The sequence below is a fragment of the Ornithorhynchus anatinus genome, chromosome 2 (genome assembly GCF_004115215.2).
Source record: "Ornithorhynchus anatinus isolate Pmale09 chromosome 2, mOrnAna1.pri.v4, whole genome shotgun sequence".
NCBI lineage: Eukaryota > Metazoa > Chordata > Mammalia > Monotremata > Ornithorhynchidae > Ornithorhynchus > Ornithorhynchus anatinus.
In genome coordinates, this window is record NC_041729.1 from 140,636,673 (window position 1) to 140,663,377 (window position 26,705).

Below are 26,705 nucleotides of genomic sequence, written 5' to 3' on the forward strand. Positions count from 1 at the left end.
GCCTTCAAACATGCCCATGTCTCCCCCATCTAAAAAAACCCTCTCTTGACCCCACTTCCCCTTCCAGTTATCGCCCTATCTCCCTACTACCCTTTCTTTCCAAGATCCTAGAACGAGTCATCTACACTCAATGCTTAGAATTCCTTAACTCCCATTCTCTTCTGCACCCCCTCCAATCTGGTTTCCGTCCCCTCCACTCTACTGAGACTGCTCTCTCTAAGGTCACCCATGACCTCCTTCTTGCCAAATCCAATGGCTCCTACTCTATTCTAATCCTCCTTGACCTCTCAGCTGCCTTTGACACTGTCGATCATCCCCTTCTCCTCCACACCTTATCTGACCTTGGCTTCACGGGCTTGGTCCTCTGCTGGTTCTCCTCTTATCTCTCTGGCCGGTCATTCTCCGTCTCCTTCGCAGGGTCCCCCTCCCCCTCCCATCCTCTAACTGTGGGAGTTCCTCAAGGGTCAGTTCTTGGCCCTCTTCTGTTCTCCATCTACACTCACTCCCTCGGTCAACTCATCTGCTCTCACGGCATCAGCTATCATCTCTATGCAGATGACACACAGATCTACATCTCTGCCCCTGTCCTCTCCCCCTCCCTTCAGGCTCGTATCTCCCCCTGCCTCCAGGACGTCTCTACCTGGATGTCGGCCTGCCACCTAAAACTCAACATGATCAAAACTGAGCTCCTCATCTTCCCTCCCAAACCCGGTCCTCTCCCTGACTTCCCTATCATCGTGGATGGTACGACCATCCTTCCTGTCTCTCAGGCCCACAACCTCGGTGTCATCTTTGACTCGGCTCTCTCGTTCACCCCACACATCCTATCCATTACCAAAATCTGCCGGTCTCACCTTTATAATATCGCCAAGATCCGCCCTTTCCTCTCCACCCAAACGGCTGCCTTACTGCTACAGGCTCTCGTAATATCCCGGCTAGATTACTCTGTCAACCTTCTCTCTGATCTCCCTTCCTCCTCTCTCTCCCCGCTCCAGTCTTTTCTTCATTCTGCTGCCTGGATCATCTTCCTGCAGAAACGCTCTGGGCATGTCACTCCCCTTCTTAAAAACCTCCAGTGGTTGCCTATCAACCTCCGCACAAAACAAAAACTTCTCACTCTAGGCTTCAAGTCTCTCCATCACCTTGCCCCTTCCTACCTCTCCTCCCTTCTCTCTTTCTACTACCCACCCCGCATGCTCCGCTCCTCCCCCGCCCACCTCCTCACCTTGCCCCGTTCTCGCCTATCCCTCCGTCGACCCCTGGTCCACGTCCTCCCGTGGTCCTGGAATGCTCTCCCTCTTCACCTCCGCCAAACTAATTCTCTTTCCCTCTTCAAAACCCTACTTAAAGCTCACCTCCTCCAAGAGGCCTTCCCAGACTGAGCTCCCCTTTTCCCTCTGCTCCCTCTACCCCCACCTCACCTCTCTGCAACTAAACCCTCTTCTCCCCCCTTTCCCTCTTCTCCTCCCCCTCTCCTGTCCCATCCCCTCTGCACTGTACTCATCCGCTCAACTGTATATATCTTCATTACCCTATTTATTTTGTTAATGAGATGTACATCACCCTGATTCTATTTATTTGCTATTGCTTTAATGAGATGTTCTTCCCCTTGATTCTATTTATTGCCATTGTTCTTGTCTGTCTGTCTGTCTCCCCCGATTAGACTGTGAGCCCGTCAAAGGGCAGGGAGTGTCTCTATCTGTTGCCGATTTGTACATTCCAAGCGCTTAGTACAGTGCTCTGCACATAGTAAGCCCTCAATAAATACTGTTGAATGAATGAATGAATTAGATCACAGCAGTGGAAAGGAAACAGAGACCTGGAAGAGAGAAAGCCAGGGTAGCCACTGGCCACCAAGCCACAAACCTCCCTGTTGGCACAGTTTATTGGCTCAATCTGCTTATAGAAGTAAATATTTAGGCTCCTTTTTGAAGCAGAATCCTTCTAAAGGATGAGGCGGAAGCTTATACTTGATTTCCTCCTCTCTGAACTACATTATTCATTCATTCATTCAATAGTATTTATTGAGCGCTTACTATGTGCAGAGCACTGTACTAAGCGTTTGGAATGAACAAGTCGACAACAGATAGAGACAGTCCCTGCCGTATGACGGGCTTACGGTCTAATCGGGGGAGACGGACAGACGAGAACAATGGCAATAAATAGAGTCAAGGGGAAGAACATCTTGTAAAAACAATGACAACTAAATAGAATCGAGGCGATGTGAAAGGGCCCACCCCGCACCCCGCCCACCCCGCACGCTCTGCTCCTCCACCGCCCACCTCCTCGCCGTCCCTCGGTCTCGCCTATCCTACCGTCGACCCCTGGGCCGCGTCCTCCTGCGGTCCTGGAACGCCCTCTCTCCTCACCTCCGCCAAACTGATTCTCTTCCCCTCTTCAAACCCTACTTAAAACTCACCTCCTCCAAGAGGCCTTCCCAGACTGAGCTCCTCTTCTCCCTCTACCACTCCCCCTTCACCTCTCCGCAGCTTAACCCTCTTTTCCCCCCATTTCCCTCTGCTCCTCCCCCTCTCCCTTCCCATCCCCTTAGCACTGTACTCTTCCGCTCAACTGTATATATTTTCATTACCCTATTTATTTTGTTAATGAAATGTACATCGCCTCGATTCTATTTAGTTGCCATTGTTTTTACGAGATGTTCTTCCCCTTGACTCTATTTATTGCCATTGTTCTTGTCTGTCCGTCTCCCCCGATTAGACTGTAAGCCCGTCAAATGGCAGGGACTGTCTCTATCTGTTGCCGACTTGTTCATTCCAAGCGCTTAGTACAGTGCTCTGCACATAGTAGGCACTCAATAAATACTATTGAATGAATGAATCAACACCCTCTCTCTGGCCTGGAATTCCCTCACCCTTCATATCTGACAGACCAACACTCTCCCTACCTTTAAAATCATACTAAAATCATAACTCCTCCAAGAAGTCTTCCCTGACTGACTTCTTATCCCCCCCATCATATTCCCCTTTCCCTCTCTGTTGCTTATGCACTTTGGTCTGTTCCCTTTATGCATGTTGATAGTCACCCTATTCCCAGCCCAACAGCACGTATGTACAGAGAAGCAGCATGGTCTAGTGGATAGGGCACGGGCCTGGGAGTCAGAAGGACCTGAGTTCTAATTTTGGCTTTACCACTTGTCTGCTGTATGACCTATAGCAAGTCACTTCACTTCTCTATACCTCAGTTACCACATCTGTAAAATGGAGGTTAAGAATATGAACCCCACATGGGACAGGAACTGTGTTCAACTTGATTTGCTTGTATCTAGCCCAGCTCTCGGTACAGTGCCTGACACACAGTAAGTGCTTAAAAATACTACTATTATTAGTAGTAGTATCATTATTATTTATATTGATATGAATAATAATAACAAATAAGCCAGAAGAATATTTCCATTCAGGAGTGGAGAACTTTCAGTTCCCTCTCTTCTCCTGTCTCCTGCCTCCTCCAGCCCTGCAGGCCCGCCAGCTACTCCAACCCATCATCCCCCCTGCCCCATCTGCCCTGTGGACCCTATAGATCCCCTTGCTTAGTAGTGCCCATAGCCCACTTCTCATCTTCCCCAAATGAACAGTAGGTGTCATTCCTGGGCAACAAATTCTCAGGGAATAGGTCTACCAACTCTATTGTATTGTATTCTCTCCCAAGCACTTACTACAGTGTTCTGCATATAATAAGCATTCAGTAAATATCATTGATTGATTTATTGATTGACATCCACCACCCAGTGTGGGTGAAGGGTTTTCAATCTCAGAAGCCCAGAGCAGCCTTGCCTGCCTCAGCTGTGTCTCCAGGAGGGTGAGAGGGAGTGAGAATGTCAGGGGGTGGTGCCCTGGGACCCTCCGGGAGGCAGGACTGACCAGGGCACTCTGCTCTAGAGGTAGACACTAGTAATTCTGGGCAGTAGAGACCAGGGCTGTGTCCATCTGGAACTCTGCTCTCTGGGGCCTAGAAGAGAAGAAGGCAGACTGGTTAATCAGGAGGAAGGAGAACAGGCTGTAGGGGAACAGGCTGGGGAGAGAAATCTCCCCAAAACAGGCATGGAAGGTCCATCTCTTTTTAGTGTCTGTTTCAGATTAAAAGAAAAACAACAACCAACCCAAGTTTCATCCAGCTAAGATAAAAGAAATCATCGCATTGACTCCTTTCCATGGTCACCTCTCCATGACCTATTTCTGGAGAAAGAACTGTCCACTCTGCATGAACTCTGGACCAGTTTTCTGAACTCTAACCGTCTGGGAATTGCTTTTTTTTTTTTTGTCAGATTGGTGAAAGAGATGACATGGACACAGACCCTTTACTGTTGATTCTGAACTGGTGCAGAGGAAGGACCTTCTCCCTACAGAAAGCAGGAACTTGTTTTTTATCTGCTGTGGGTGTTTCCTACTTTCGCCCTTTGATTTTCTTCTCAGGACCACAGTGACTCAGAATGCATGTAACTCTTTGTCTCATCTCTGCTGAACCCTTCCTGGGGTTTACTTTGTCTGTGCTCCCTGAAGAGTAAATACAATTGATGATGAACTGTACTCTCTCATGTACTCAGCACAATGGTTGGTTAGGAAACAGTGTGGCCTACTGGATAGAGCTCAGGCCTGGCCGTCAGAAGGATTTGTGGTCTAATCCCTGCTTTGCCACTTTTCTGCTGTGTAACCTTGGGAAAGTCACTTAATTTATGTGGGCCTCACTTCCCTCATCTGGAAAATGGGGATTAAAACTGAGTCCCATGTGGGACACAGACAATGTCCAACCTGAATATCTTGTATCGACTCTATTGTTTAGAAGAGTCTGGCACATAATAAATGCTTAGCAAATACCGTAATAACCAAGGTAAATATCAATGATTTTTTTCTTTTTATGGTATTTGTTAAGCACTTAGAATGAGTCAGATGCTGTTCTAAGCACTGGGATAGGTACAAGGTAATTAGGTCAGACACAATCCCAGTCCTACATGGGGCTTACAGTCTAAGTAGGAGGGAGAATGGTATCTCCATTTTACAATTGAGGAAACTGAGGTACAGAGAAGTTAAGTGACTTGCCCAGGACCACACAGCAAGCAATTGCAGAGCCGGGATTAGAGCACAGGTCCTTTTGACTCTCAGTCTTGTGCTCTCTTGATTGTTTGGAGGCTGTTCCCCCCCTCCCGCCCCCCCCCCACTAATCACTTGATTCAGGAATGTTGAATGTGAGTCTGGAGGCTGTCCTGTGAATGCCTCGCCCAAGTGACCCTGCTAGTGTTGGGTCCCTGAGAGCAGCGGCAGCATCACCACTTCATGAGTCTGTCTGAGGCTGCCCCTGAGAACAAGGACGTGAGAATCTGTCTAGCAAAGGAGCAACTGTGGTTGAGGGGTGGGACAGGATGTGGGGATCAGGAGGCTGTTAGATTGGAAGCCCACTGAGGATGGGGCTGTGCTTCTTGTCTCACCATAGAGTGTAAACAGGGGCCATACAGTGCCACCCTGACATTGCCAACTGTCTGTGCTATGATCAGTTGTAGCTGACAGTACTTTCACACCTCCGTCTGTCAATTAATCAACCAGTGGTGCTAAATGGGCACTCTCTGTGTGTAGAGCATTGACCTACGATTTGGAAGAGTACAGTGTGATAGACTTGGTAGACACAGTCGTTGCTCACAGGGAACTGATAGCTTAATGGGGGAGGAATGCAATTTCTGTCAGCCTGTCTCCACCATTAGATAGAAAACCCCTGGAGTGTAGAGAGCCTAGCTTCTTCTGTATGGGATGGCACTGAATCTATGAAAAGCTTTTAAGCCCTAAGTTTAAGAATCCAGTATACTCTTACATATTAAAGAGAACCATTGAAGATGAAAAAAAGGAACAGCTTCTGTAAATTCTGAGAGTTGCCTAAAGACACCTTCCAAGTGTCTCAGCTCCTGGAGGGTGAAAGAAGCTTCATGGAAAATTGGCGTTTGTTAAGTGCTCATTCTGTGCTAAGTTTTGAGGTTCAGATATAGGTTACCACTTTAGGCAAATTCTGCCACTTGTCTGTTGTGTGAACTTGGGCAAGGCACTTTCACTTCTCTGGGCCTCTGTTTCTTCATCTATAAAATGGGGATCCAAGACCTGTACTTCCTCCTTCTTAGTCTATGGGCCCCATATGGGACAGGGATTGGGTCCAACCTGATTGTACTGTATCTACCCTAGTGCTTAATAATAATTGTTGTATTCATTAAGTACTTATTTCATGCCGAGCATTGTTCTAAGCATGTGGTAGATACAAGCTAATCAGGTCACACATGGGGCTTGCATTCTAGGTAGGTGGGAGAACAGGTATTGAATCCCCATTTTGCAGATGAGGGAAATGAGGCACAGATAAATTGTGAGTTGCCCAGGGCATGTAGCAGAGCTGGGATTAGAATCCAGGTCTTCTGACTCCTCGACTCATACTATTTTCACTAAACCATGCTTCTTCCCAATATGGTGTACAGTGTAAATGCAGTAATGCAGTGGTTAGCACACTGAATGTGTTTAATAAATCAGACCTAGTGAATATTCATTCTTTCATTCAATAGTATTTATGGAGTCCTTACTATGCACAGAGCACTGTACTAAGTGCTTGGAATGTACAATTTGGCAACTGATAGAGACAATCCCTGCCCAATGACGGGCTTACAGTCTAATTGGGGAAGACAGACGGACAAAAACAAGACAACATAATCACGATAAATAGAATCAAGGGGATGTACACCTCATTAATAAAATAAATAGGGTAATAAAAATAGATACAAATGAGCACAGTGCTGAGGGGAAGGGGGAAGGGGAGGAGCAGAGGGAAAGATGGTCTAGCTGAGGGGAGGTAAAGGGGGAAGGGGGAGGAGCAGAGGGCAGAGAGGGAGCAGAGGGAAAAGAAGGTAGCTCAGTCTGGAAAGGCCTCTTGGAGGAGGTGAGCTCTCAGTAGGGCTTTGAAGAAGGGAAGAGAGTTTAGTTTGGCAGAGGTGAGGAGGGAGGGCATTCCAGGACAGCGGTAGGATGTGGGCCAGAGGTCAACAGCGGGATAGGTGTGAACAGGGGATAGTGAGGAGGTGAGCGGCAGAAGAGTGGAGTGTCCAGGGTGGGCTGTAGAAGGAGAGAAGGGCGGTGAGGTAGGAGGGGCAAGGTGATGGAGATCTTTGAAGCCAAGAGTGAGGAGGTTTTGGTTCATGCGAAGGTTGATAGGCAACTACTGGAGGTTGTTAAGGAGGGGAGTGACGTGCCCAGAGCATTTCTGTAGGAAGATGATCCGCGCAGCGGAATGAAGAATAGACTGGATTGGGGAAAGACAGGAGGAAGGGAGATCAGAGAGAAGGCTGACACAGTAATCCAGCTGGGATATTATGAGAGCTTGTACCAGCACGATAGCCGTTTGGATGGAGAGGAAAGGGTGGATCTCGGTGATACTGTAAAGGTGAGACCACCAGGTGTTGGTGACGGATTGGATGTGTGGGGTGAATGAAAGAGCTGAGTGACCTGTGCCATCCACAGTGACAGGGAAGTCAGGAAGAGGACAGAGTTTGGGAGGGAAGATAAAGAGCTCAGTTTCGTACATGTCCCAGCTCTGTTACCTACCCTGGGCAACTCATAACTTATCTCTGCCTCAGTTTACTCATCTGCAAAATGGAGATTCAATATCTGTTCTCCCACCTACCTAGAATGTAAGCCCCATGTGTGAACTGATTAACTTGTATCTACCACCATGCTTAGGACAATGCTTGGCATGAAATAAGTACTTAATGAATACAACGATTAAAGAATAGACTGGAGTGGGGAGAGACAAGAGGAAGAGAGATCATAGAGAAGGCTGACACAATAATCCATCCGGGATATTATGAGAGCTTGTACCAGCAAGATAGCCTTTTGAATGGAAAGGAAAGGGTGGATCTTGGCAATATTGTAAAGGTGAGACCGGCAGGCACTGGTGACGGATTGGATGTGTGGGGTGAATGAGAGAGCTGAGTCAAGGATGACACCAAGATTGCAGGCTTGAGATACGGGAAGGATGGTCATACTGTCCACAGTGACAGAGAAGTCAGGAAGAGGTCAGGGCTTGGGAGAGAAGATAAGGAGCTCAGTTTTGGACAGGTTGAGTTTTAGGTGGCGGGCAGACATCAATATGGAGACGTCCTGGAGGCAGGAAGAGATACGAGCCTGAAGGAAGGGGGAGAGTATGGGGAGAAGATGTAGATTTGGGTCTACAGATTTAGGCAATTGAGGGGTCGAGGAGGACTAAGATAGAGTAGGAGCCATTGGATTTGGCAAGAAGGAGGTCATGGGTGATCTTTGAGAGGGCAGTTTCGGTAAAGTGGAGGGGATGGAAGTCAGATTGGAGGGGGTCCAGGAGAGAGTTGGAGTTGAGGGATTCAAAGTAGTGAGTGTAGATGACTCCTTCTAGGAGTTTGGAAAGGAAGAGCAGGAGGAAGATAGGACTATAACTGGAAGGGGAAGTGGGGTGAAGAGAGGATTTTTCTAGGATGGGGCAGACATTGGAATGTTTGAAGGCAAATTCCCCCTCCAGTTATCGCCCTATCTCCCTAGTGAGTGGTTGAAGATGCAAGTTAAGGAGGAGAGTAGGGAAGGGGTGATAGTTTTTATAAAATGAGTGGGAATGGGGTCCGAAGCACAGGTGGAGGGAGTGGCACTTGTGAGGAGGGATACTGCTGGGAAGGATGGGAAAGTAGAGGAGAGGGTTGAGAGCTGGGGGTGGGAGGAGCTGAGGAGGGATGGAAAAGGAGAAGGGGTGACTTTGCAGAGCTCAGATCTGATGGTGTTAATTTTCCTAATGAGGGAGGTGGCCAGATCATTGGGTGTGAGGGATGGAGGAGGGGGAAGACCAGGGGGCAGAAGGAGAGAGTTTAATGTCCAGAACAGTTGGCAGGGGTGATATGCATGGGTGTCAATGAGGGAAGAAATATAGTTTTGCCTGGCAGAGGAGAGGGCAGAGTTAAGGCAGGAAAGGATACATTCAAAGTGAACAAGGTTGGCTTTGTGTTTAGACTTTTGCCAGCAGCGCTCAGCAGGTCAAGCATAAGAGTGAAGGAGGCGGACAGTGGCAGTGATCCAGGGCTGTAGGTTAATGGAGTGAGACTGACGGAGGGAAAGGAGAGAGAGCGAGTTGAGTTGAGTAGAAAGGATGGTGTTGAGAGCAGTAATATGTTCATCAAGAGTGGATAGAGAGGGTTAGGAGGCAAGGGGTTGGTGTGACGCTTTGAGAGAGATGAATTGGGTCCAGAGAGCGGAGGTCTCTGTGGGAGGGTAATATAGATTTACAGAGAGGAGGAGTGTGAGAGAGGAGGCAGGTGAGAAGGTTATGGTCAGAGAGAGGGATTTCAGAGTAGGTGAGGGTGGGGAAAGTGCAGCTATAAGAGATGATGAGACTGAAGGTGTGATCAAGTTGGTGAGTGGGTGAGATGTGGTGGAACAGGAGGTTGTCAGAGTCAAGGAGTGATAGAAGGCGGGCAGCAGAGGAGTCACCGGGTATATCCATGTGGATGTTGAAGTCTCCGAGGATCAGAGTGGGCAGAGAGGAGAGAAGGAAGGCGAGAAAGGGGTCAAGGTGGTTAAAGGAGTCGGAGGTGGGACCAGGGCGGCGGTAGATGACAGCTACAAGAATCTGGAGGTGGTGATAGAGGCTAATAATATGGGTTTCAAAGGAAGGGAAGGAGATGGAAGGGGCTGGGGGGATAGTGCGAAAGTGGCATCGGGGTGCGAGAAGGAAACCGATGCCTCCTCCTTTCCCAGTGAGTCTGGGGGAGTAGGAGAAAGAGAGGCCACCGCTGGAGAGAGCAGCAGAAGAGCCCATGTCTTCTGGGGTGAGCCTGGTCTCAGTGAGGGCAAGGAGGAGGAGAGAGTGGGAAAGGAACAGGTCAAGGATGAAAGGGAGTTTACCTATAATGGAGCGGGCGTTCCATAGGGCACACCTGGCAGCAGCTGTGGAGGGAAGGGGGAGAGAGGAAAGGGTGCGGGGGTGGGGAGGGTTTGGATGAGAATGATATGGCAGGGACCTGGGCGGGGAGAAGGGGATGAGGGGTGGTGATGAGACAGGAGAACTGGGATGGGAGGAGGGTGGGGAGGAGGGAAGGAAAGGGGTTGGAAAGGAGGGGTTTGGCAGGGAACAGAGCAAGGGAAGGGGGATGAGGGTTGGCGCTAGTACAGTGGGATTCTAGGGAGCGGGTGGGGAGAGGGCGGAGGAAAGTGAGGGAAAGAGCTGGGTGGGAGAGGGGAAGGGGAAAGTGAGGATTGGGAAGGGCAGATGGGAGCAGGGGAATTGGAAGGAATTGGGAGAAATGTAGTGACTTGCCCAAGGTCACACAGCAGACAAGTGGTGGAGCTGGGATTAGTACCCAGATGCTTCTGACTCCAAGGCCCATGCACGGCTTCAACTATCATCTCTATGCAGATGACACCCAAATCTTGCCAAATCCAATGGCTCCTACTCTATCCTAGTCCTCCTTGACTCCTCAGTTGCCTTTGACACTGTTGACCATCTCCTTCTTCTCAACATATTCTCCAACCTTGGCTTCACGGACTCTGTCCTCTCCTGGTTTTCCTCTTATCTCTCTGGCCATTCATTCTCGGTCTCCGTCACGGGCTCCTCCTCTCCCTCCCATCCCCTAACGGTAGGGGTTCTGCAAGGGTCAGTTCTTGGCCCCCTTCTGTTCTCCATCTATACTCACTCCCTTGGTGAACTACTTTCCCATCCTTCCCTGCAGTATCCTCAGAGGAGATCTCCTCCCTCCTTGCAAGTGCCACCCCCTCCACCTGCGCCTCGGACCCCATTCCCTCTCACCTTATTAAAACCATCGCCCCTGCCCTCCTCCCTTCCTTAACTTCTATTTTTAACCACTCAATCTCCAGTGGCTCCTTCCCCTCTGCCTTCAAACATGCCCACCTCTCCCCCATCCTAAAAAAACCCGCTCTTGACCCCACTTCCCCCTCCAGTTATTGCCCTATCTCCCTACTACCCTTCCTTTCCAAAATCCTAGAACGAGTCGTCTACAATCGATGCTTAGAATTCCTTAACTCCCATTCTCTCCTGGACCCCCTCCAATCTGGCTTCCGTCCCCTCCAGTCTACCGAGACTGCTCTCTCTAAGGTCACCCGTGACCTCCTTCTCGCCAAATCCAATGGCTCTTACTCCATTCTAATCCTCCTTGACCTCTCTGCTGCCTTTGACACTGTCGACCATCCCCTCCTCCTCCATACCTTATCTCACCTTGGCTTCACGGACTCCGTCCTCTCCCGGTTCTCCTCTTACCTCTCTGGCCGGTCATTCTCGGTCTCCTTTGCTGGCACCTCCTCCCCCTCCCATCCTTTAACTGTGGGAGTTCCTCAAGGGTCAGTTCTTGGCCCTCTTCTGTTCTCCATTTACACTCACTCCCTCGGTGAACTCATTCGCTCTCACGGCTTTGACTACCATCTCTACGCAGATGACACGCAGATCTACATCTCCGCCCCTGTCCTCTCCCCCTCCCTTCGGGCTCGCATCTCCTCCCGCCTCCAGGATGTCTCCACCTGGATGTCGGCCCGCCACCTAGAACTCAACATGAGCAAGACTGAGCTCCTCATCTTCCCTCCCAAACCCGGTCCTCTCCCAGACTTCCCTATCACCGTGGATGGTACGACCATCCTTCCCGTCTCTCAGGCCCGCAATCTCGGTGTCATCCTTGACTCATCTCTCTCGGTCACCCCACACATCCTATCCGTTACTGAGACCCACCGGTTTCACCTTTACAATATCGCCAAGATCCGCCCTTTCCTCTCCACCCAAACGGCTACCTTACTGCTACAGGCTCTCGTTATATCCCGGCTAGACTACTGTGTTGGCCTTCTCTCTGACCTCCCTTCCTCCTCTCTCGCCTCGCTCCAGTCTATTCTTCACTCCGCTGCCCAGCTCATCTTCCTGCAGAAACGATCTGGGCATGTCACTCCCCTTCTTAAACAACTCCAGTGGTTGCCTATCAACCTCCGCTCCAAACAAAAACTCCTCACTCTAGGCTTCAAGGCTCTACATCACCTTGCCCCTTCCTACCTCTCCTCCCTTCTCTCTTTCTACCACCACCCCGCACCCTCTGCTCCTCCGCCGCCCACCTCCTCACCGTCCCTCGGTCTCACCCATCCCGCCGTCGACCCCTGGGCCACGTCCTTCCGTGGTCCTGGAACGCCCTCCCTCCTCACCTCCGCCAACTGATTCTCTTCCCCTCTTCAAAACCCTACTTAAAACTCACCTCCTCCAAGAGGCCTTCCCAGACTGAGCTCCCCTTCTCCCTCTACTCCCTCTACCACCCCCCCTTCACCTCTCCGCAGCTTAACCCTCTTTTCCCCCCATTTCCCTCTGCTCCTCCCCCTCTCCCTTCCCATCCCCTCAGCACTGTACTCGTCCGCTCAACTGTATATATTTTCATTACCCTATTTATTTTGTTAATGAAATGTACATCGCCTCGATTCTATTTAGTTGCCATTGTTTTTACGAGATGTTCTTCCCCTTGACTCTATTTATTACCATTGTTCTTGTCTGTCCGTCTCCCCCGATTAGACTGTAAGCCCGTCAGATGGCAGGGACTGTCTCTATCTGTTGCCGACCTGTTCATTCCAAGCGTTTAGTACAGTGCTCTGCACATAGTAAGCGCTCAATAAATACTATTGAATGAATGAATGAATTTGCTCCCATGGCTTCAACTATCATCTCTACGCAGATAACACCCAAATCTACTTCTCCTCCCCTGTTATCTCCTCCTCCCTTCAGGTTTGTATTTCCTCCTGCCTCCAGAACATCTCCACCTGGATGTCCACCCTCCACCTAAAACTCAACATGTCCAAGACTGAGCTCCTTATTTTCCCTCCCAAACCCTGCCTTCTCCCTGACTTCCCCATCATTGTGGATGGCACAAACATCCTTCCCATCTCACAAGCCTGTGACCTTGGTGTCATCCTTGACTCTGTTTTCTAATTCACCCCACACATCCAATCTGTCACCAAAACCTGCTGGTCTCATCTTCACAGCATCGCCAAGATCCTCCCTTTCCTCTCCAACCAAACTGCTATCTTGCTGGTACAAGCTCTCATAATATCCTGACTGGATTATTGCAACAGCTTCCTCTCTGATCTCCCATCCTTCTGTCTCTCCCCACTTCAGTCTATACTTCACTCCACTGCCCAGATTATCTTTCTAAAGAAACACTTTGGGTATGTCACTCCCCTCCTCAAAAACCTCCAGTGGTTGACTATCAACCTTTGCATGAACCAAAACCTCCTCACTCTTAGCTTCAAAGATCTCCATCCCTTTGCCCCCTCCTACCTCACTTCCCTTCTCTCCTTCCCACCCCATACACTCCATTCCTCTGCCGCTAACCTCCTTATGGTATTTCGTTCTCTCCTGTCCTGCTGTTGACCCCTGGCCCATGTTCCACCCTTACCTGGAATGCCCTCCCTCCTCACATCTGCCAAACTAACTCTCTTCCCCTCTTCAAAGCCCTACTGAGAGGTCACCTCTTCCAGGAGGCCTTCCCAGACTGAGCCTTTCCTTTCCCTCTGCCCCTCCTTCCCTCCCCATTCCCCCTACTCCTTCCCTCTGCTCTACCCCCTTCCCCATTCCATAGCACTTGTGTATATTTGTAAATATTATTTATTACTCTATTTTATTAATGATGTGTATATATCTATGATTCTATTTATCTTGATGGCATTGACGACTGACTACTTTTTGTTTTGCTGTCTGTCTCCCCCTTTTAGACTGTGAACTCACTGTTGGGCAGGGATTGTCTCTATCTGTTGCCAAATTGTACATTCCAAGCTCTTAGTACAGTGCTCTGTACACAGTAAGTGCTCAATAAATACTATTGAATGAATAAGATTGAATGAATTTCCTGGGCCGCACTTACCTCACCTGTAAAATGAGGATTAAAACTGTGAGCCCCATGTGGGTAGGACAAGGACCCTGACAACCAGATTAATAATAGTAAGGATAATGATGGTATTTGTTAAGTGCTTACTATGTGCAAAGTACTGTTCTAAGCGCTGGGGGGGAGACAAGGTAATCAGGTTGCCCACTGTGGGGCTCACAGTCTTAATCGTCATTTTGCAGATAAGGTAACTGAGGCATAGAGAAGTTAAGTGACTTGCCCAAAGTCACATAGCTGACAAGTGGTGGAGCCAGGATTAGAACCCACAATGCCCATGCTCTTTCCATCGAGCCACACTGCTTCACTATCTAACTTTCTTCTAGTGCTTAAAACAGTGACTGGTACATAGTAAGCATTTCACATTTACCATAAAAAAGGCACACAGAGGAGGGATCTGCTGTAGAGTTGCTCACTCTGACCTTGCTTTTCACTCATTTCTTTCCCTCGAAAGTGAAAATGCTGCTCTCTCTCTCCCCTCCCCTCAGAAAACGGAAACCAGGTCCTGGCGACAGTTTACAGACTCCCCACCTCCAACCCGGGGCCTGAGGTGCTAGCCAAACAGGGAGCCGGAGAAGAAGGTTGGTTGTTGGTTGGGAGGGTGGGGGAACTTTCTGCCTTGAGGAGATGGGGGTCTCTTGGGCATGGGCAGGGCTGGGCCCGGACCCCTATTCTAGTGCTTCCCAATGGGTCGGGGTTTTGAAGAAGAGTTGGGGCTGTGCCCAGCAGGAGAGAGGAAGGTATCATAATGGGAGAGTGTTCTCCTAGCCCCCACTCTGTGAGGTGTTCCCCCCCTCTATCCTTGGGGAGAGTGTATGTGGGGAGGGGTCATGGGGAGCGGGATCTGGCACCAGGCTTGGGAGTGGAGGTTCAGCACGGGGGAAATGACTAGTAGGTTCCCAGGGCTGGGGGCAGGCCCCGGACTTTGGAGCCAGAGGTCACTTTCCTTTATCCCCTCAGCTCCCTGCTCCCCCCCTTCCCGCGCCCCCCCCCCCGAAATAAAGGCACTCTCATTGTTTTGCCAGGTTTCTTTGCAGGATACTGACACTGCAAAGCTAGCAGATGGGGCAGCCTTGCGTGGTCATGATCGCTGCCCTCTGGGTCCAGATCCTGTTGCAAACACCTCAGGTACTCACTCTCCCCCATCTTCCTGTGCAAACAATCACTAAAAGATGAGGTTTTTTTTTTAATCAATCAATGGTAGTTATTGAGCACTTAATATGTGCAAAGCACTGCTAAGTGCTGGGAGAGTATGATACAAGAGAATTAGTAGACACATTCCTGGCCCTTAATGTGCTTACAAAGTATTTGGTAAGAGCTTTTTTTATAGTATTTGTTAAGCTCTTACTATATGCCAGGCACTGTTCTCAGCACTGTGATAGATACTAGGTAATCGAATTGGACACAGTCCCTGACCTACACGAAGCTCACCATCTTAATCCCCATTTTTCAGATGAGGGAACTGAGACATAGAGAAGTTTAGGATTTGCCCAAGCTGCCAGAGCAGACAAGTGGAGGAGATGGGAGTAGAACCCAGGTCCTTCTGACTCCCAGACCCGTGGTCTATCCAATAGGCCATGCTGCCTCTCAGTCATTGTACTAAGTTCTAGGGTAGATGTGACCTAATCAGGTTGGACACAGTCCCTGACCCACATGGGACTCGAAGTCTTAAGCTGCATTTTAAAGATGAGTTAACTTAGTTACAGAGGAAGCTCTCCATCATCTTGTCCCCTCCTACCTCACCTCCCTTCTCTCTTTCTACTGCCCACCCTGTACATTCTGCTCCTCTGCCGCTCACCTCCTCACTGTCCTCCATTCACGTCTATCCCTCTCTCGACCCCTGGCCCACGTCCTTCCGCTATCCTGGAATGCCCTCCCTCCTCACCTCCGCCAAACTAACTCTCTTCCCCTCTTTAAAGCCCTCCTGAGAGCTCACCTCCTCCAAGAGTCTTTCCCAGAATGAGCTGCCCCCTTTCCCTCTGCTCCTCCTCCTCTTCCCTCCCCACCCGACCCTCTGCTCCTCCCCCTCCCCCTTCCTCTCCCCTCAGCGCTGTGCTCATTTGTATATGTTATTTATTACCCTATTTATTTTGTTAATGAGGTGTACATTCCCTTGATTCTACTTATCATGATAATGTCATCTTGTTTTTGTTTCATTCTGTTTTGATCTGCTGTCTGTCTCCCCCAATTAGATTGTGAGCCCATCGTTGGGCAGGGATTGTCTCTGTTGCCGAATTGTACATTCCAAGAGCTTAGTACAGTGTTCTGCATATAGTAAGCTCTCAATAAATACTATTGAATGAATGAATGAAAGTGAAGTGACTTAGTCAAGGTCACACCAGTTCCTGAGATGTGCATATCCCTGCTGCTCTTGGGGCAGGGGCAAATGGGGTCGGGGTGGGAGGGAGCTTTGGGTGGAGGTGAAAGTCAGCGAGATGGTGACAAGTTGGAGAGTGGGTGGGCTTAATGAGGGAATACTTTACAGTTGGGGTGGTCTGGAGCTGTGCTATAAATTAGGGGAGAGCAATGTGGAAATAGGAAAAGGTGTTTCTAGTTTCTGCAGTTTCTGTAAGGTTAACATTATTATTATTACTGTCATCATCATCATCATTACTGTTATCATTATATTCAGTAAAGGCTTACTATGTGCCAAACATTGTTCTAAGTTCAGGGATAGATACAAGATAATCAGGTCAGACACAGTCCTTGTTCCATATGGGGCTCACAGGAGGAGCAACAGGCATCAAATCTCCATTTTATAGATGAGGAAACTGAGGCATGAAAAGTGAAGTGACTTGCCCAAGGTCACATAGCAAGCAACTGGCAGAACCAGGATTAGAACACTGGTCCTCTGTCTCCCAGGCCTATGCTCTTTCCACTAGGCCACGCTGCTGCCCCAAAGGATCCCCGCCCCCACCCCATTCAGAATCTCTGCTCCCAGAATCAACTTCCCAAAGTTGTGGTTCTCCCTGGTCCCCTGGACCTCAAATCCACCGGCACTTGGTATGCTGGATCCAGGACACTGCCCTCAGGAAATGTGGTGCACCAACCCCTATCACACTATTCTCCACCTTCAGATATTCTCCAGAGATGTTAGTGATCCAGGTACAGTAGTAGGCAGCAAGGGAGACCAGAGTGGGACAGAAAGGGGCCAAAGGCATTGTTCCACTTGTGCTTTCCATCCTTTCCCCCAACCTCAACTATTTTCTCTTCCTACACAAGCTTCCTTACTGTCCCTTGGCTGTACTCTCCCTTCTCTCCACCACTTGGAACCCCATCCCTGCTCAGATCTGCTAAACTACATCTCTCCCCAATTCTAGGCCTTCCTGGAAAGTCACCTCCTCCAGGAAGCCCTCCCAGAAGGAGCCACCACCCTCTCAACCTTTCAGATACCTCAGAACTCATGAGTCCTTTCTCATCCTTCTTCCCCCTGACTGCCCTAAAGTGCTTCTACCCCCTAATCCTAGGCTTCTGAATGGCCCTAATCACTAACCATGTGAGGATTGGACAACCTTGCCCGGCCTCCAGATCTCTGCCCTCACTCCATCTCTGACAGGGGGAGAGGGAGGGTCTAGACTTGGTGCCCAGCAGGCCCATGTCTTTCCTCGGGTCCCAGCCCTGTAATCCTCTTTGTCCAGGTGGTAGGCCAGCAGATCGAGATGACCATGCAGTATCATGCTTTTGATGACCAGTATAAAGGATGTGAAAATGACATGGATTCTATAGCCCCCCAACTCCTGCAGGACGAAATGAGAAACAATGCACTGCTCAACGAATCCTGGGGCACAGCAGAGAAGAAGTGGCAGAATGAGACCAAGAAGAAGGTGTCTCCCCTCCCCTCAGGCTTCAAGGATGAGTACGGCATAGCGGTCGTGATGTACACTAATGACAAAATTCATTTAGACTTCAACTTGGCCGTGCGGACAAATGGCACATCTGTGGAATATTACAAGAATAATTTTCGTTACAAAGCCTTCCACTTCTACCTGACCAGGGCCCTGCAGCTCCTGCCAAAGGTCAAATGCACCATGCAACTTTTTCGGGGCTCTAAGGAAGAGTTCTATCACAGAGGGATGGGCCCCATGCGCTTAGGGCGTTTTGGCTCCACATCCAAGAATCGTTCGGTAAGTGAGACATTCGGTACGAGCACCTTCTACACCATCTATACCTCCTTGGGGGTGGATATCCAAAACTTCTCCTTTCATGAATATCAACGAGAAGTGCTGATCCCTGTGAATGAAGTCTTCAACATCACTCCAGGGAAGGAGAAAGGCCACTTCATCCTCAACTCAAGGAAGACTTTAGCCTGTTTCAACTGTGCCTACAAAGGAAGTGAGTTAGTGGGTAATATCCCATGGTTAATCCTTGAAGGGAATTCCCTGGGGTAAGGGGAAGAGGGTCCTCTTTGATGTTTTCTCTCTAATTCAAAACCATCCAAATTAATATTTTCTAGAGAAGGCCTTTCCTGACTAATCCTCTCTCATTGCAAACTAAGTGTAGCTATTCCTTCAGTTCATTCAATCGTATTTATTAAGCACTTACTATGTATAGAGTACTGTACTGAGTGCTTGAGAAAGTACAATAAAACAACAAACAGTGACATTAGCAGCATGGCTTAGTGGATAGAGCATGGGCCCAGGATTCAGAAGGACCTGGGTTCTAATCACTGCTCCGCCACTTGTCTACTGTGTGCCTAAGTTCCCTTATTTGTAAAATGGGGTTTAAGACTGTGAGCCTCATGGGGGACAGGGGTTGTATCCAACCTCATTTTGCTTGTATCCACCACAGCACTTAGTACAGTGCGTGGCACATAGTAAGTGCTGAATAAGTGCCACAGTTATTATTATAAACAGTGACAGAGATCAGGGCTGGAGTTGTAGATTTGGGAATCAGCTGCAGAGAGGTGATAGTTGAAGTCATGTGAGTGAATGAGTTCTCCAAGGGATTTGGGTGTAGATGGAGAATAGAAGGGGAACCAGAAGGGGACCCGGAACTGAACCTTAAGGGACTCCCAGAGTTAGGGTGTGGGAGGCAGAGGAGGAGTCCACGAAAGAGACTGACAGTGAGCAGCCAGAGAGCTAGGAGGAAAACCAGGAGAGGACAATGTCGGTGAAGTTGAGGTTGGATAACGTTTCCAGGAGAAGGGGGTGGTTGACAGTGTCAAAGGTAGCTGAGGGTTTGAGGAGGTCTAGGTTGGAGTAGAGGTCGTGGGATTTGTCAAGAAGAAGATCATTGGTGACCTTTGAGAGGGCTTTTTCTGTGGAATGAAGGGAATGGAAGTCAGCTTGGAGGGGGTCAAGGAGAGAATTGGAGGAGAGGAACTTGAGGCAGCAGGTGAAGACAACTGGCTCAAGGCGTTTGGAGAGGAATGGTATAGGGCAATAACTGGAGGGAGACATGGAGTCAAGGGAGGGTTTTTGAGAATAGGGCATGGGCATGTTTGAAAGCAGTGGGGAAGAAGCTATACAAGAGAAAACAGTTGAAAATGGCAGTTAGGGAGGAAAAAAAAGAAGGGACAAGTGTTTTAAGGTGTGAAGGAATGGAGTTGGATGGGCAGATGTAGGGGAGTGGAGTTTGAAAAAAGGCAGGAGAACTCCTCTACAGATACTACTGGGAAAGATGGGAGAGTTGAAGGAGTTGCAGCAGGGAAGAAGAACTGCGGGAGCAAGGGCGATTTTAGGGAGATCTTGCCTGATAGTGTAAATTTTCTCAGTAAAGTAGGTGGCCATGTCATTAGGGGCAAGTGAAGGGGGGAGGAAGGGAATGGGGGTTTGAGGAAGATAATGTCTGGAACAACAAGTGAGGGCGAGGGGCATGGGTGTCAAAAAAGATGGAGAAATAATTTTTCTGGGCAAAGGAGAGGAAAGAGTGAAAGCACTAAAGGATAAATCTGAAGTGGACGAAGTCGACCCACAGTGCTCTGCAGCTCATGCACAAGAGTGAAGGAGCTGGACTGTGCAGGTGATTCAGGGCTGTAGGTTAGTGGTGTGAGATTGATGAAGGCATTAGGAGAGCGTGGTGTTGAGAGCATCAGTTTGGTCATCAAGGGATGGTAGTTTGCATTATGGAAGCTAAACAAAGCATGATGAGTTGAGAAAATTGGATGGGGTCAAAAGATTGGAGTTCTTTGCCAGGGAACATTCAGATTTGCAGAGAAATGTGTGAAAGAGAAGGCAGGTGAGGAGGTTGTGGTCAGATAGAGGGATTTCAGGGTTGGTTACAATAGAGACTGTGCAGTTGCTAGAGAAAATGAGATCGAGTATGTGTCTAAATTAATGAGTGGGCTAGTTGGGGTGGAACAGAGGGTGAGTGGAGTTGAGTGATGGAAGGCAGGTGGCAGAAAGGTCATCAGGCACATCTGTGTGGATGCTGAAGTCCCCAAGGATCAATGTAGGCAAAGAGAAAGAAAGAAGAAATGGGAGAAAGGGATCAAAATGATTAAAGAAGTTAGAGGTAGGACCTAGGGGGGCAGTAGATGACCGTTATTAGAATCTGGAGTGGGTGATCGAGGCAGATGATATGGGCTTCAAAGGAAGGGAAAGAAAGGGATGGGGGAGGTGGAATGGTGTGAAAGCGGCATTGCAGTAGGAGAAGGAAGCCAACACCTCTTCCAAACTCTGTTGCATTGTACTCTCCAAAGCACTTGCTTGGCACGCAGTAAATACTCAATAAATAATACAGATTGATTGATTAATCAAAGGCCTGGGAATCAGAGGACCTGGGCACTAATGCCCGCTCCATCAATGTGGCCTTGGCCAAGCCACTTAACTTTTCTGTGCTTCAAATTCCTCAACTGTAAAATAAGGATTCAATATCTGCTCCCCCGCCTACTTAGACTCTGAGCCTCTTAAAGTCAGGGACTGTGTCTGACCAGATTATCCTGTATCTTTCCCAATCAATCAATCAGTTATATTTATTGTGCACTTAGCATGTGTAGTTCACTGTAATAAAACTTGGGAGACTACAATATAACAGAGTTGGTAGACAAGTTCCCTGCCCACAATGCTGCGGCAGTCAGAAGAACCTGGGTTCTAAGCCTGGCTCAGTCCCTTGTCTGCTGTGTGACCTTGGAAAAATCCCTTCACTTCTCAGTGTCTCAATTACCTCATCTGTCAAATGGGGATTACGATTATGAGCCCCATGTGGGACATAGACTCTGTCCAACCTGTTTAGCTTGTATCTACCCCAGGGCTTAGTACAGTGCCTGGCGCATAGTAAGCACTTAACAAATATCATTTAAAAATATGAGCTAACAGTCTAGAAGGGGAAACAGGTATTAGTATAAATAAATTACTACAGATTTGTACATAAGTGTAGTGGGGATGAGGAAAGGGTGAATGAAGAGTGCATAACCAAGGGTGAAGGAGACACTGAAGGGAATGGGAGAAGAGTCACTTCAGTTCTCTGGGCCTCAGTTACCTCATCTGTGAAATGGGGATTAAGACTGTGAACTCCATTTGGGACAGGGACTGAGTCCCACCTGATTAGCTTGCATTTGCCCTGGTGTTTAGAACAATGCTTGAGTCATACCAAATGCTGAACAAATACCATTATTATTACTATTATTGATCATAATAACAATGAGGAAGTGAGGGGTTAGTCAGGGAAGACATGTTGGAGGAAATGTGTTTTCATTAATGTTTAGAAGGTGGGGAGAGAGATTGTAGAATATGAAGAGGGAGGGTGTTCCAGGCCAGAGGCAGGACACGGGCAAGAGGTCAGCAGACAGGCGAGACTGAAGTACAATGAGTAGGTTGGTAGTAGTGGAGTGACATGAGAGGCCTGGGTAGTGGTAGCAAATCGAGGAGGTAAGGTAGGAGGGGGCTAGGTGATTGAGTGCTTTAAAACTGATGGTAAGGAGTTTCTGTTTGATGCAAAGATGGATGGGCAAACCAATGGACATTCTTGATAAAATGTGCTTAGTACAGTGCTTGGCACATAGTAAAGCAGTTATCATATTCCACCATAATAATAATATTTAGTAATATTATTGTTGCTATTACAGGGCACTGCAGAAAACAGATGCTCAGTACTCAGTCATGGCTGACTGACATAGAAGTGCTTAGTACGGTGGCTGGCACATAGTAAGCACTCGCATTCACCCCACATATCCACTCCGTCACCAAATCCTGCTGTTCTCACCTTCACAGCATCATCAAGATCTGCCCATTCCTCTCCCTCCAAACTGCTACCACATTAGTACAGTTGCTCATCCTTTGCCGACTGGATTACTGCATCAGCTTCCTTTCTGACCTTCCAACTTCCTGCTTCTCCCCACTTCAGTCCATATTTCACTCTGCTGCTCGGATTATCTATCTTTCTACAGAAACATTCAGGGCATATCACTCACCTGCTCTAAACTCTCCAGTGGTTGTCTATCAATCTCCTTATCTACAAAAACTCCTCACTACAGGCTTCAAAGCTCTCCATCACCTTACCCCTTACCTTAGCTCCCTTCTCTCCTTCTACTTCCCAGCCCGCACACGCCGCTCCTCTCCCGTCTCACTGTGTATCTGTCTCGCCCCGGCCCATGTCATAGCTCTGGCCTGGAATGCCCTCCCCCCTTTAATCTGCCAAGCAATCACTCTTCCCCCCTTCAAAGCCCTACTGAAAGTGCACCTCCTCCAAGAAGCCTTCCCAGACTAAGCCCCCTTTTCCTCAGTTCCCCCTCCCTTCCATGTCACCTCAACTTGCTCCCTTTGCTCTTCCCCCGCCCCAGCCCCACAGCACTTATGTATATATGTATATAGCTATAATTCTATTTATTTCTACCGATACCTCTTTACTTATTCTGATGTCTGTCTCCCCCATGCTAGACTGTAAGGCCGGTGTGGGCTGGGATTGTCTCTATTTACTGCTGAATTTTACTTTCCAAGTGCTTAGTACAGTGCTCTCCACACAGTAAGCACTCAATAAATATGAATGAATGAATGAATGAATACCATAATTTTTCTTCTTATTGTGCCATGGGGAAGGGGGTGGAGAGTCCTCAACTAGATGGAGAAGCAGCATGGTGTAATGGAGCCTGGGAGTCAGAAGGTCATGGGTTCTAGTCCTGGCTCTGCCACTTGTCTGCTATGGGACCTTGGGCAAGTCCTTTCACTTCTCCGTGCCTCAGTTACCTTACCTGCAAAATGGGGATTGAGACTGTGAGTCCCACTTGGAACAGGGACTGAGTCTAACTCAATTTGCTTGTATCCACCCCAGCACTTAATACAGTACCTGGCACGTAGTAAGCACTTAGCAGATACCACAATTATTATCATTACAATTATTATTATTATGGATACCGTGGGCTGTGTCCATCAGGAATTCACACACACCCCTAACCCCATGTGGCTGGGGGAGATTTGTAGGGGCTGATGGGGCGCTGTTGGAGTGTGGAGGGCCAGGAGAGGGGAGAGGAAGCCAGAGCAGGCAGGAGAGGACTGACCTTCTATTCTCTTTGTGTTTCAGATGAGAAAGATGCCACTTGCAGTTCAGGTGAGGGACCATCTCATCTCCCATCTCTGCCCCTGGCTGCAGCCCCCAAGGACCTGGTTACCCTGCTGGCTGAGACAGATAGTCACCTCTCTGCTCTGCCTATCCCATCTATCTCCTGTCCTGGGAAGTGGGTGTGGGGAGGGGCTCAGGGGTCATGGTCAGGGAGACTGCCCAGGTTCTGTCTGTCCCTGGGTCTGTGAGGCTTCAGAACTCTACCAGGGCTGCTGGGGACCCCACTCTGATCTGGTACATGAGGGCGGGGCAGCATGGTGTGGGGCGGGACTGAACGCTGTGTGGAATTATTCCTCCCTCCCGAGGTCCCTTATTTCCTGGTTTGGAAATAACAGCAGAGTGAGGGTGGAGGTGGGAGGGACTTCTGTTTCCGGTTGGTTTCCCCTGTGGCCCCAGTGTAACCCCTTCCCCCATCTCTCCACAAAGCACCCAGCATGGTGACTCCCAGCCGTCTGACCCTGCTGCTGCTGCTCTTCCTCATCCTGTTCCTCGGCTCCTGGCAAGATCCCCCGGCCCCCTGTCTGTGACAGCCCGGGGTCTCTCAGCTCGGGCACACTCACTCCCAGCACTGTCACCCACCAGGATGGCTCTAACCCACCTGTGGCCCACCCGCTCCCTCACTGTCCCTGCTGTCTCCCTCTTCTCTCTTGACACCAGCTCCCTGCCTCCACACTCACCCTCACCCCCCCAGTCAGCCCCTCGACCCCTGCATCTCCCACTCCTCTCCTCATTGTCCCAATCCAGCATCTACCTCCCCAAACCACCAGAGAAACCCTGAGGCTTTGCAGCTTCTTCTTTATGCAGTCTTTTCAATCAGCCACCCCTGAGAGTGGCTTATCCACTGTAGGCTCTTCAGCAGCCACCAGTTATGAAATATATTTTTAGATTGATGAAAGAGGTGGTTTTCCAAGCCTCCCTGAAGGAGAGAGACTGTAATTCCCCACCCCTACACCTTAATTCTCATCCAGCACTTAATGGAGTTTACTGCACACAGTAACTACTACTACTACTCAGTTATTACTACTACTTGTTCTGTTGTTCTTGACTATTTATTTTTCTGTTTGCTTTTTCTAAATGAGAGGGACCGTCACTCTAGACTCAGGACAGAGGCAGAGGGCAAGGAGATAGTGGGGCAGGGGGACAGGGGCAGCCTGATGGAAGGTCTCAGGGAGGTTCAGGATGTGGCCTCAGGCTGGGTGGAGAGAGAGGGAAAGGCGGTGACTGTGGGACCGAGTCCAGCCCCAGGACAGGGCCAGTATAGGGTCAGAGGTTGGGGATGAAGTTGGTCTTTGCTGTTGGAGTGATGAGTGGGTGGAACTGTGGAGATCCTGAATGGGGAGTGGAAGGGGCGATGGGCAGACAGATGATCACCAGGGTTGGGATTGCAAATTTTTTCTCTCAGGGTGTTGGAGGCCAAGGTCCCGCCAGAGAGGCAGGGGAGGGCCCTGGATTCTCGGGTCCATGGAGGGAGATGTTCCTGGCCCAATGTATTTCTTAAGCATGCACTCTATGTAGAGCTGCACTAAGTGTTTTGGAGACTACAATATAACAATAAGACAGACACATTCCCCACCCACAGTGAGCTTACAGTCTAGAAACTTACAGACTATAAATTACACATATACAGCTGTAATTTTATTGTATTTATTGCATTTATTTACTGTATATTAATATCTGTCTCCCCCTCTAGACTGAGCTCATTGTGCGCAGGAAATGTGCCTGGTTATATTGTTATACTGTACTCTCCCAGTTGCTTAGTACAGTGATCTGCACTCAGTAAGCACCCCCTCCCTCAGGCCTTTCAGAGCCCAGACCATCCCTCCATCTCTCCCTCAAGGACCTAGGACCCCAGGCCTACCCATCTCCAGGCTGTCCAGGGCTCCCACTGGTACCCAGACCCCATATGGCCCTTGCCCATCCAGATTTCAAGGTGAGGTGGGAAAGAAGAGCTTTCCCATGCCGGCCCCCAGCCTGACACGTATCAAGTCTCCCTGGGAGAAGAACTCCTTGTAGATCAGCTCCTGGAGGGAAACAAAGCCAGCCTCGCATGACAGAGCTTCCCCAGTCCTCACAGTAGGAAATGACCTAAGACCCCCCCAGATCATGGAACTGGGGAACTCCCCAAACCTCCACCCCTGCTTCACCCAGAAAAGCAGCATAGCCTAGTGGAAAAAGCACAGATCTGGAAGTCAGAGGACCTGGGTTCTAATCCTGCCTCTGCCTCTCTCCTGCTGCATGACCTCGGGCAAGTCAATTAACTTCTCTGTGCCTCGGTTACCTCATCTGTAAAATGGGGATTAAGACTGTGACCTCCATGTTTAACAGGGACTGTGTCCAACCTGATTAATTTCTATCCAATCCACTGCTTAGTATAGTGCTTGGCACATAGTAAGTGCTTACATTACTACCTAGTGCTTGCCTTTTTTTCAATGGTATTTGTTAAATGCTTATTATGTGCCAGCCACTGTACTAGGCACTGGGGAAGATACAAGCTAATCAGGTTGGACACAGTCCCTGTCCCACATGGAGATGACAGGCTTAATCCCCATTCTACGGATGAGGGAACCAAAGCACAAAGAAGTTGAGTGATTTGCCCGAGTTCACACAGCAGGCAAGTGGCAGGGCTGGGATTATTATCCAGATCCTTCTGACTCCCAGGCCTGTGCTCTATCCAGTAGACCATGCCGCTTCACCCCTTGGGTGGGGCAAGGGAAGGAAAGGACATCCTGGCTGTCAGAGGGGTCAGGCACTGGCACAAGGGAGTAAGGGAGAGGGTGAACTCCTGAGCAGAGGCAAGGAGTTGGAATGGATGATTCTAGGGTTGCAGAATCATCCTCCCTGTTTTACAGGTGGGGTAACTGAAGGATAGGGGGACAAAATCTGGCTGGAATGCTAAGGGTAGGAACCTGGAGTCTGGGCCTCCAGCCCTCCTTTCCCCACCCAGAACCTCAGCCTTCCCTACTGTTTACAAGTGTGTCCACGTGGGTGGGGAGCATGTGTATGTGTGGTCCCTCTCCTAACCCATCTAGGGACTCACCGCAGTAATAATAATAATGATGGTATTTGTTAAGTGCTTACTATATGCCAAGGACTGTTCTAAGCGCTAGAGGGATACAAGGTGATCAGGTTGTCCCACGTGGGGCTCACTATCTTAATCCCCATTTTACAGATGAGGTAACTGAGGCACAGAGAAATGAAGTGACTTGCCCAAAGTCACACAGCTGACAAGTGGTGAAGTCAGAATTAGAACCCAAGACCTCTGACTTCCAAGCCCGGGCTCTTTCCACTGAGCCACGCTGCTTCT

General features: G+C 49.1%; 1 protein-coding gene across 5 annotated transcripts in view; it reads left to right on the forward strand.

Moving 5' to 3' along the window:
• The first annotated feature begins 4,287 nt into the window (after positions 1-4,287).
• LOC100090042 (ecto-ADP-ribosyltransferase 5-like) overlaps positions 4,288-26,705 on the forward strand; it is a 64,545-nt gene continuing 42,127 nt past the window's right edge. The window contains exons 1-6 of one of the 5 annotated variants that reach the window (XM_029048940.2): positions 4,288-4,390; positions 14,395-14,487; positions 14,932-15,034; positions 17,227-17,313; positions 17,545-18,030; positions 23,363-23,389. In XM_029048940.2, coding sequence (XP_028904773.1) covers positions 17,566-18,030; positions 23,363-23,389 — 492 coding nt within the window. In that variant the 5' untranslated portion in view covers positions 4,288-4,390; positions 14,395-14,487; positions 14,932-15,034; positions 17,227-17,313; positions 17,545-17,565. Of the gene's footprint in view, positions 4,391-14,394; positions 14,488-14,931; positions 15,035-17,226; positions 17,314-17,544; positions 18,239-23,362; positions 23,390-23,827; positions 24,439-26,705 lie in introns of those variants that run through there. The other 4 variants (XM_029048926.2, XM_029048917.2, XM_029048959.2 and 1 more) reach the window with 4 other exon arrangements.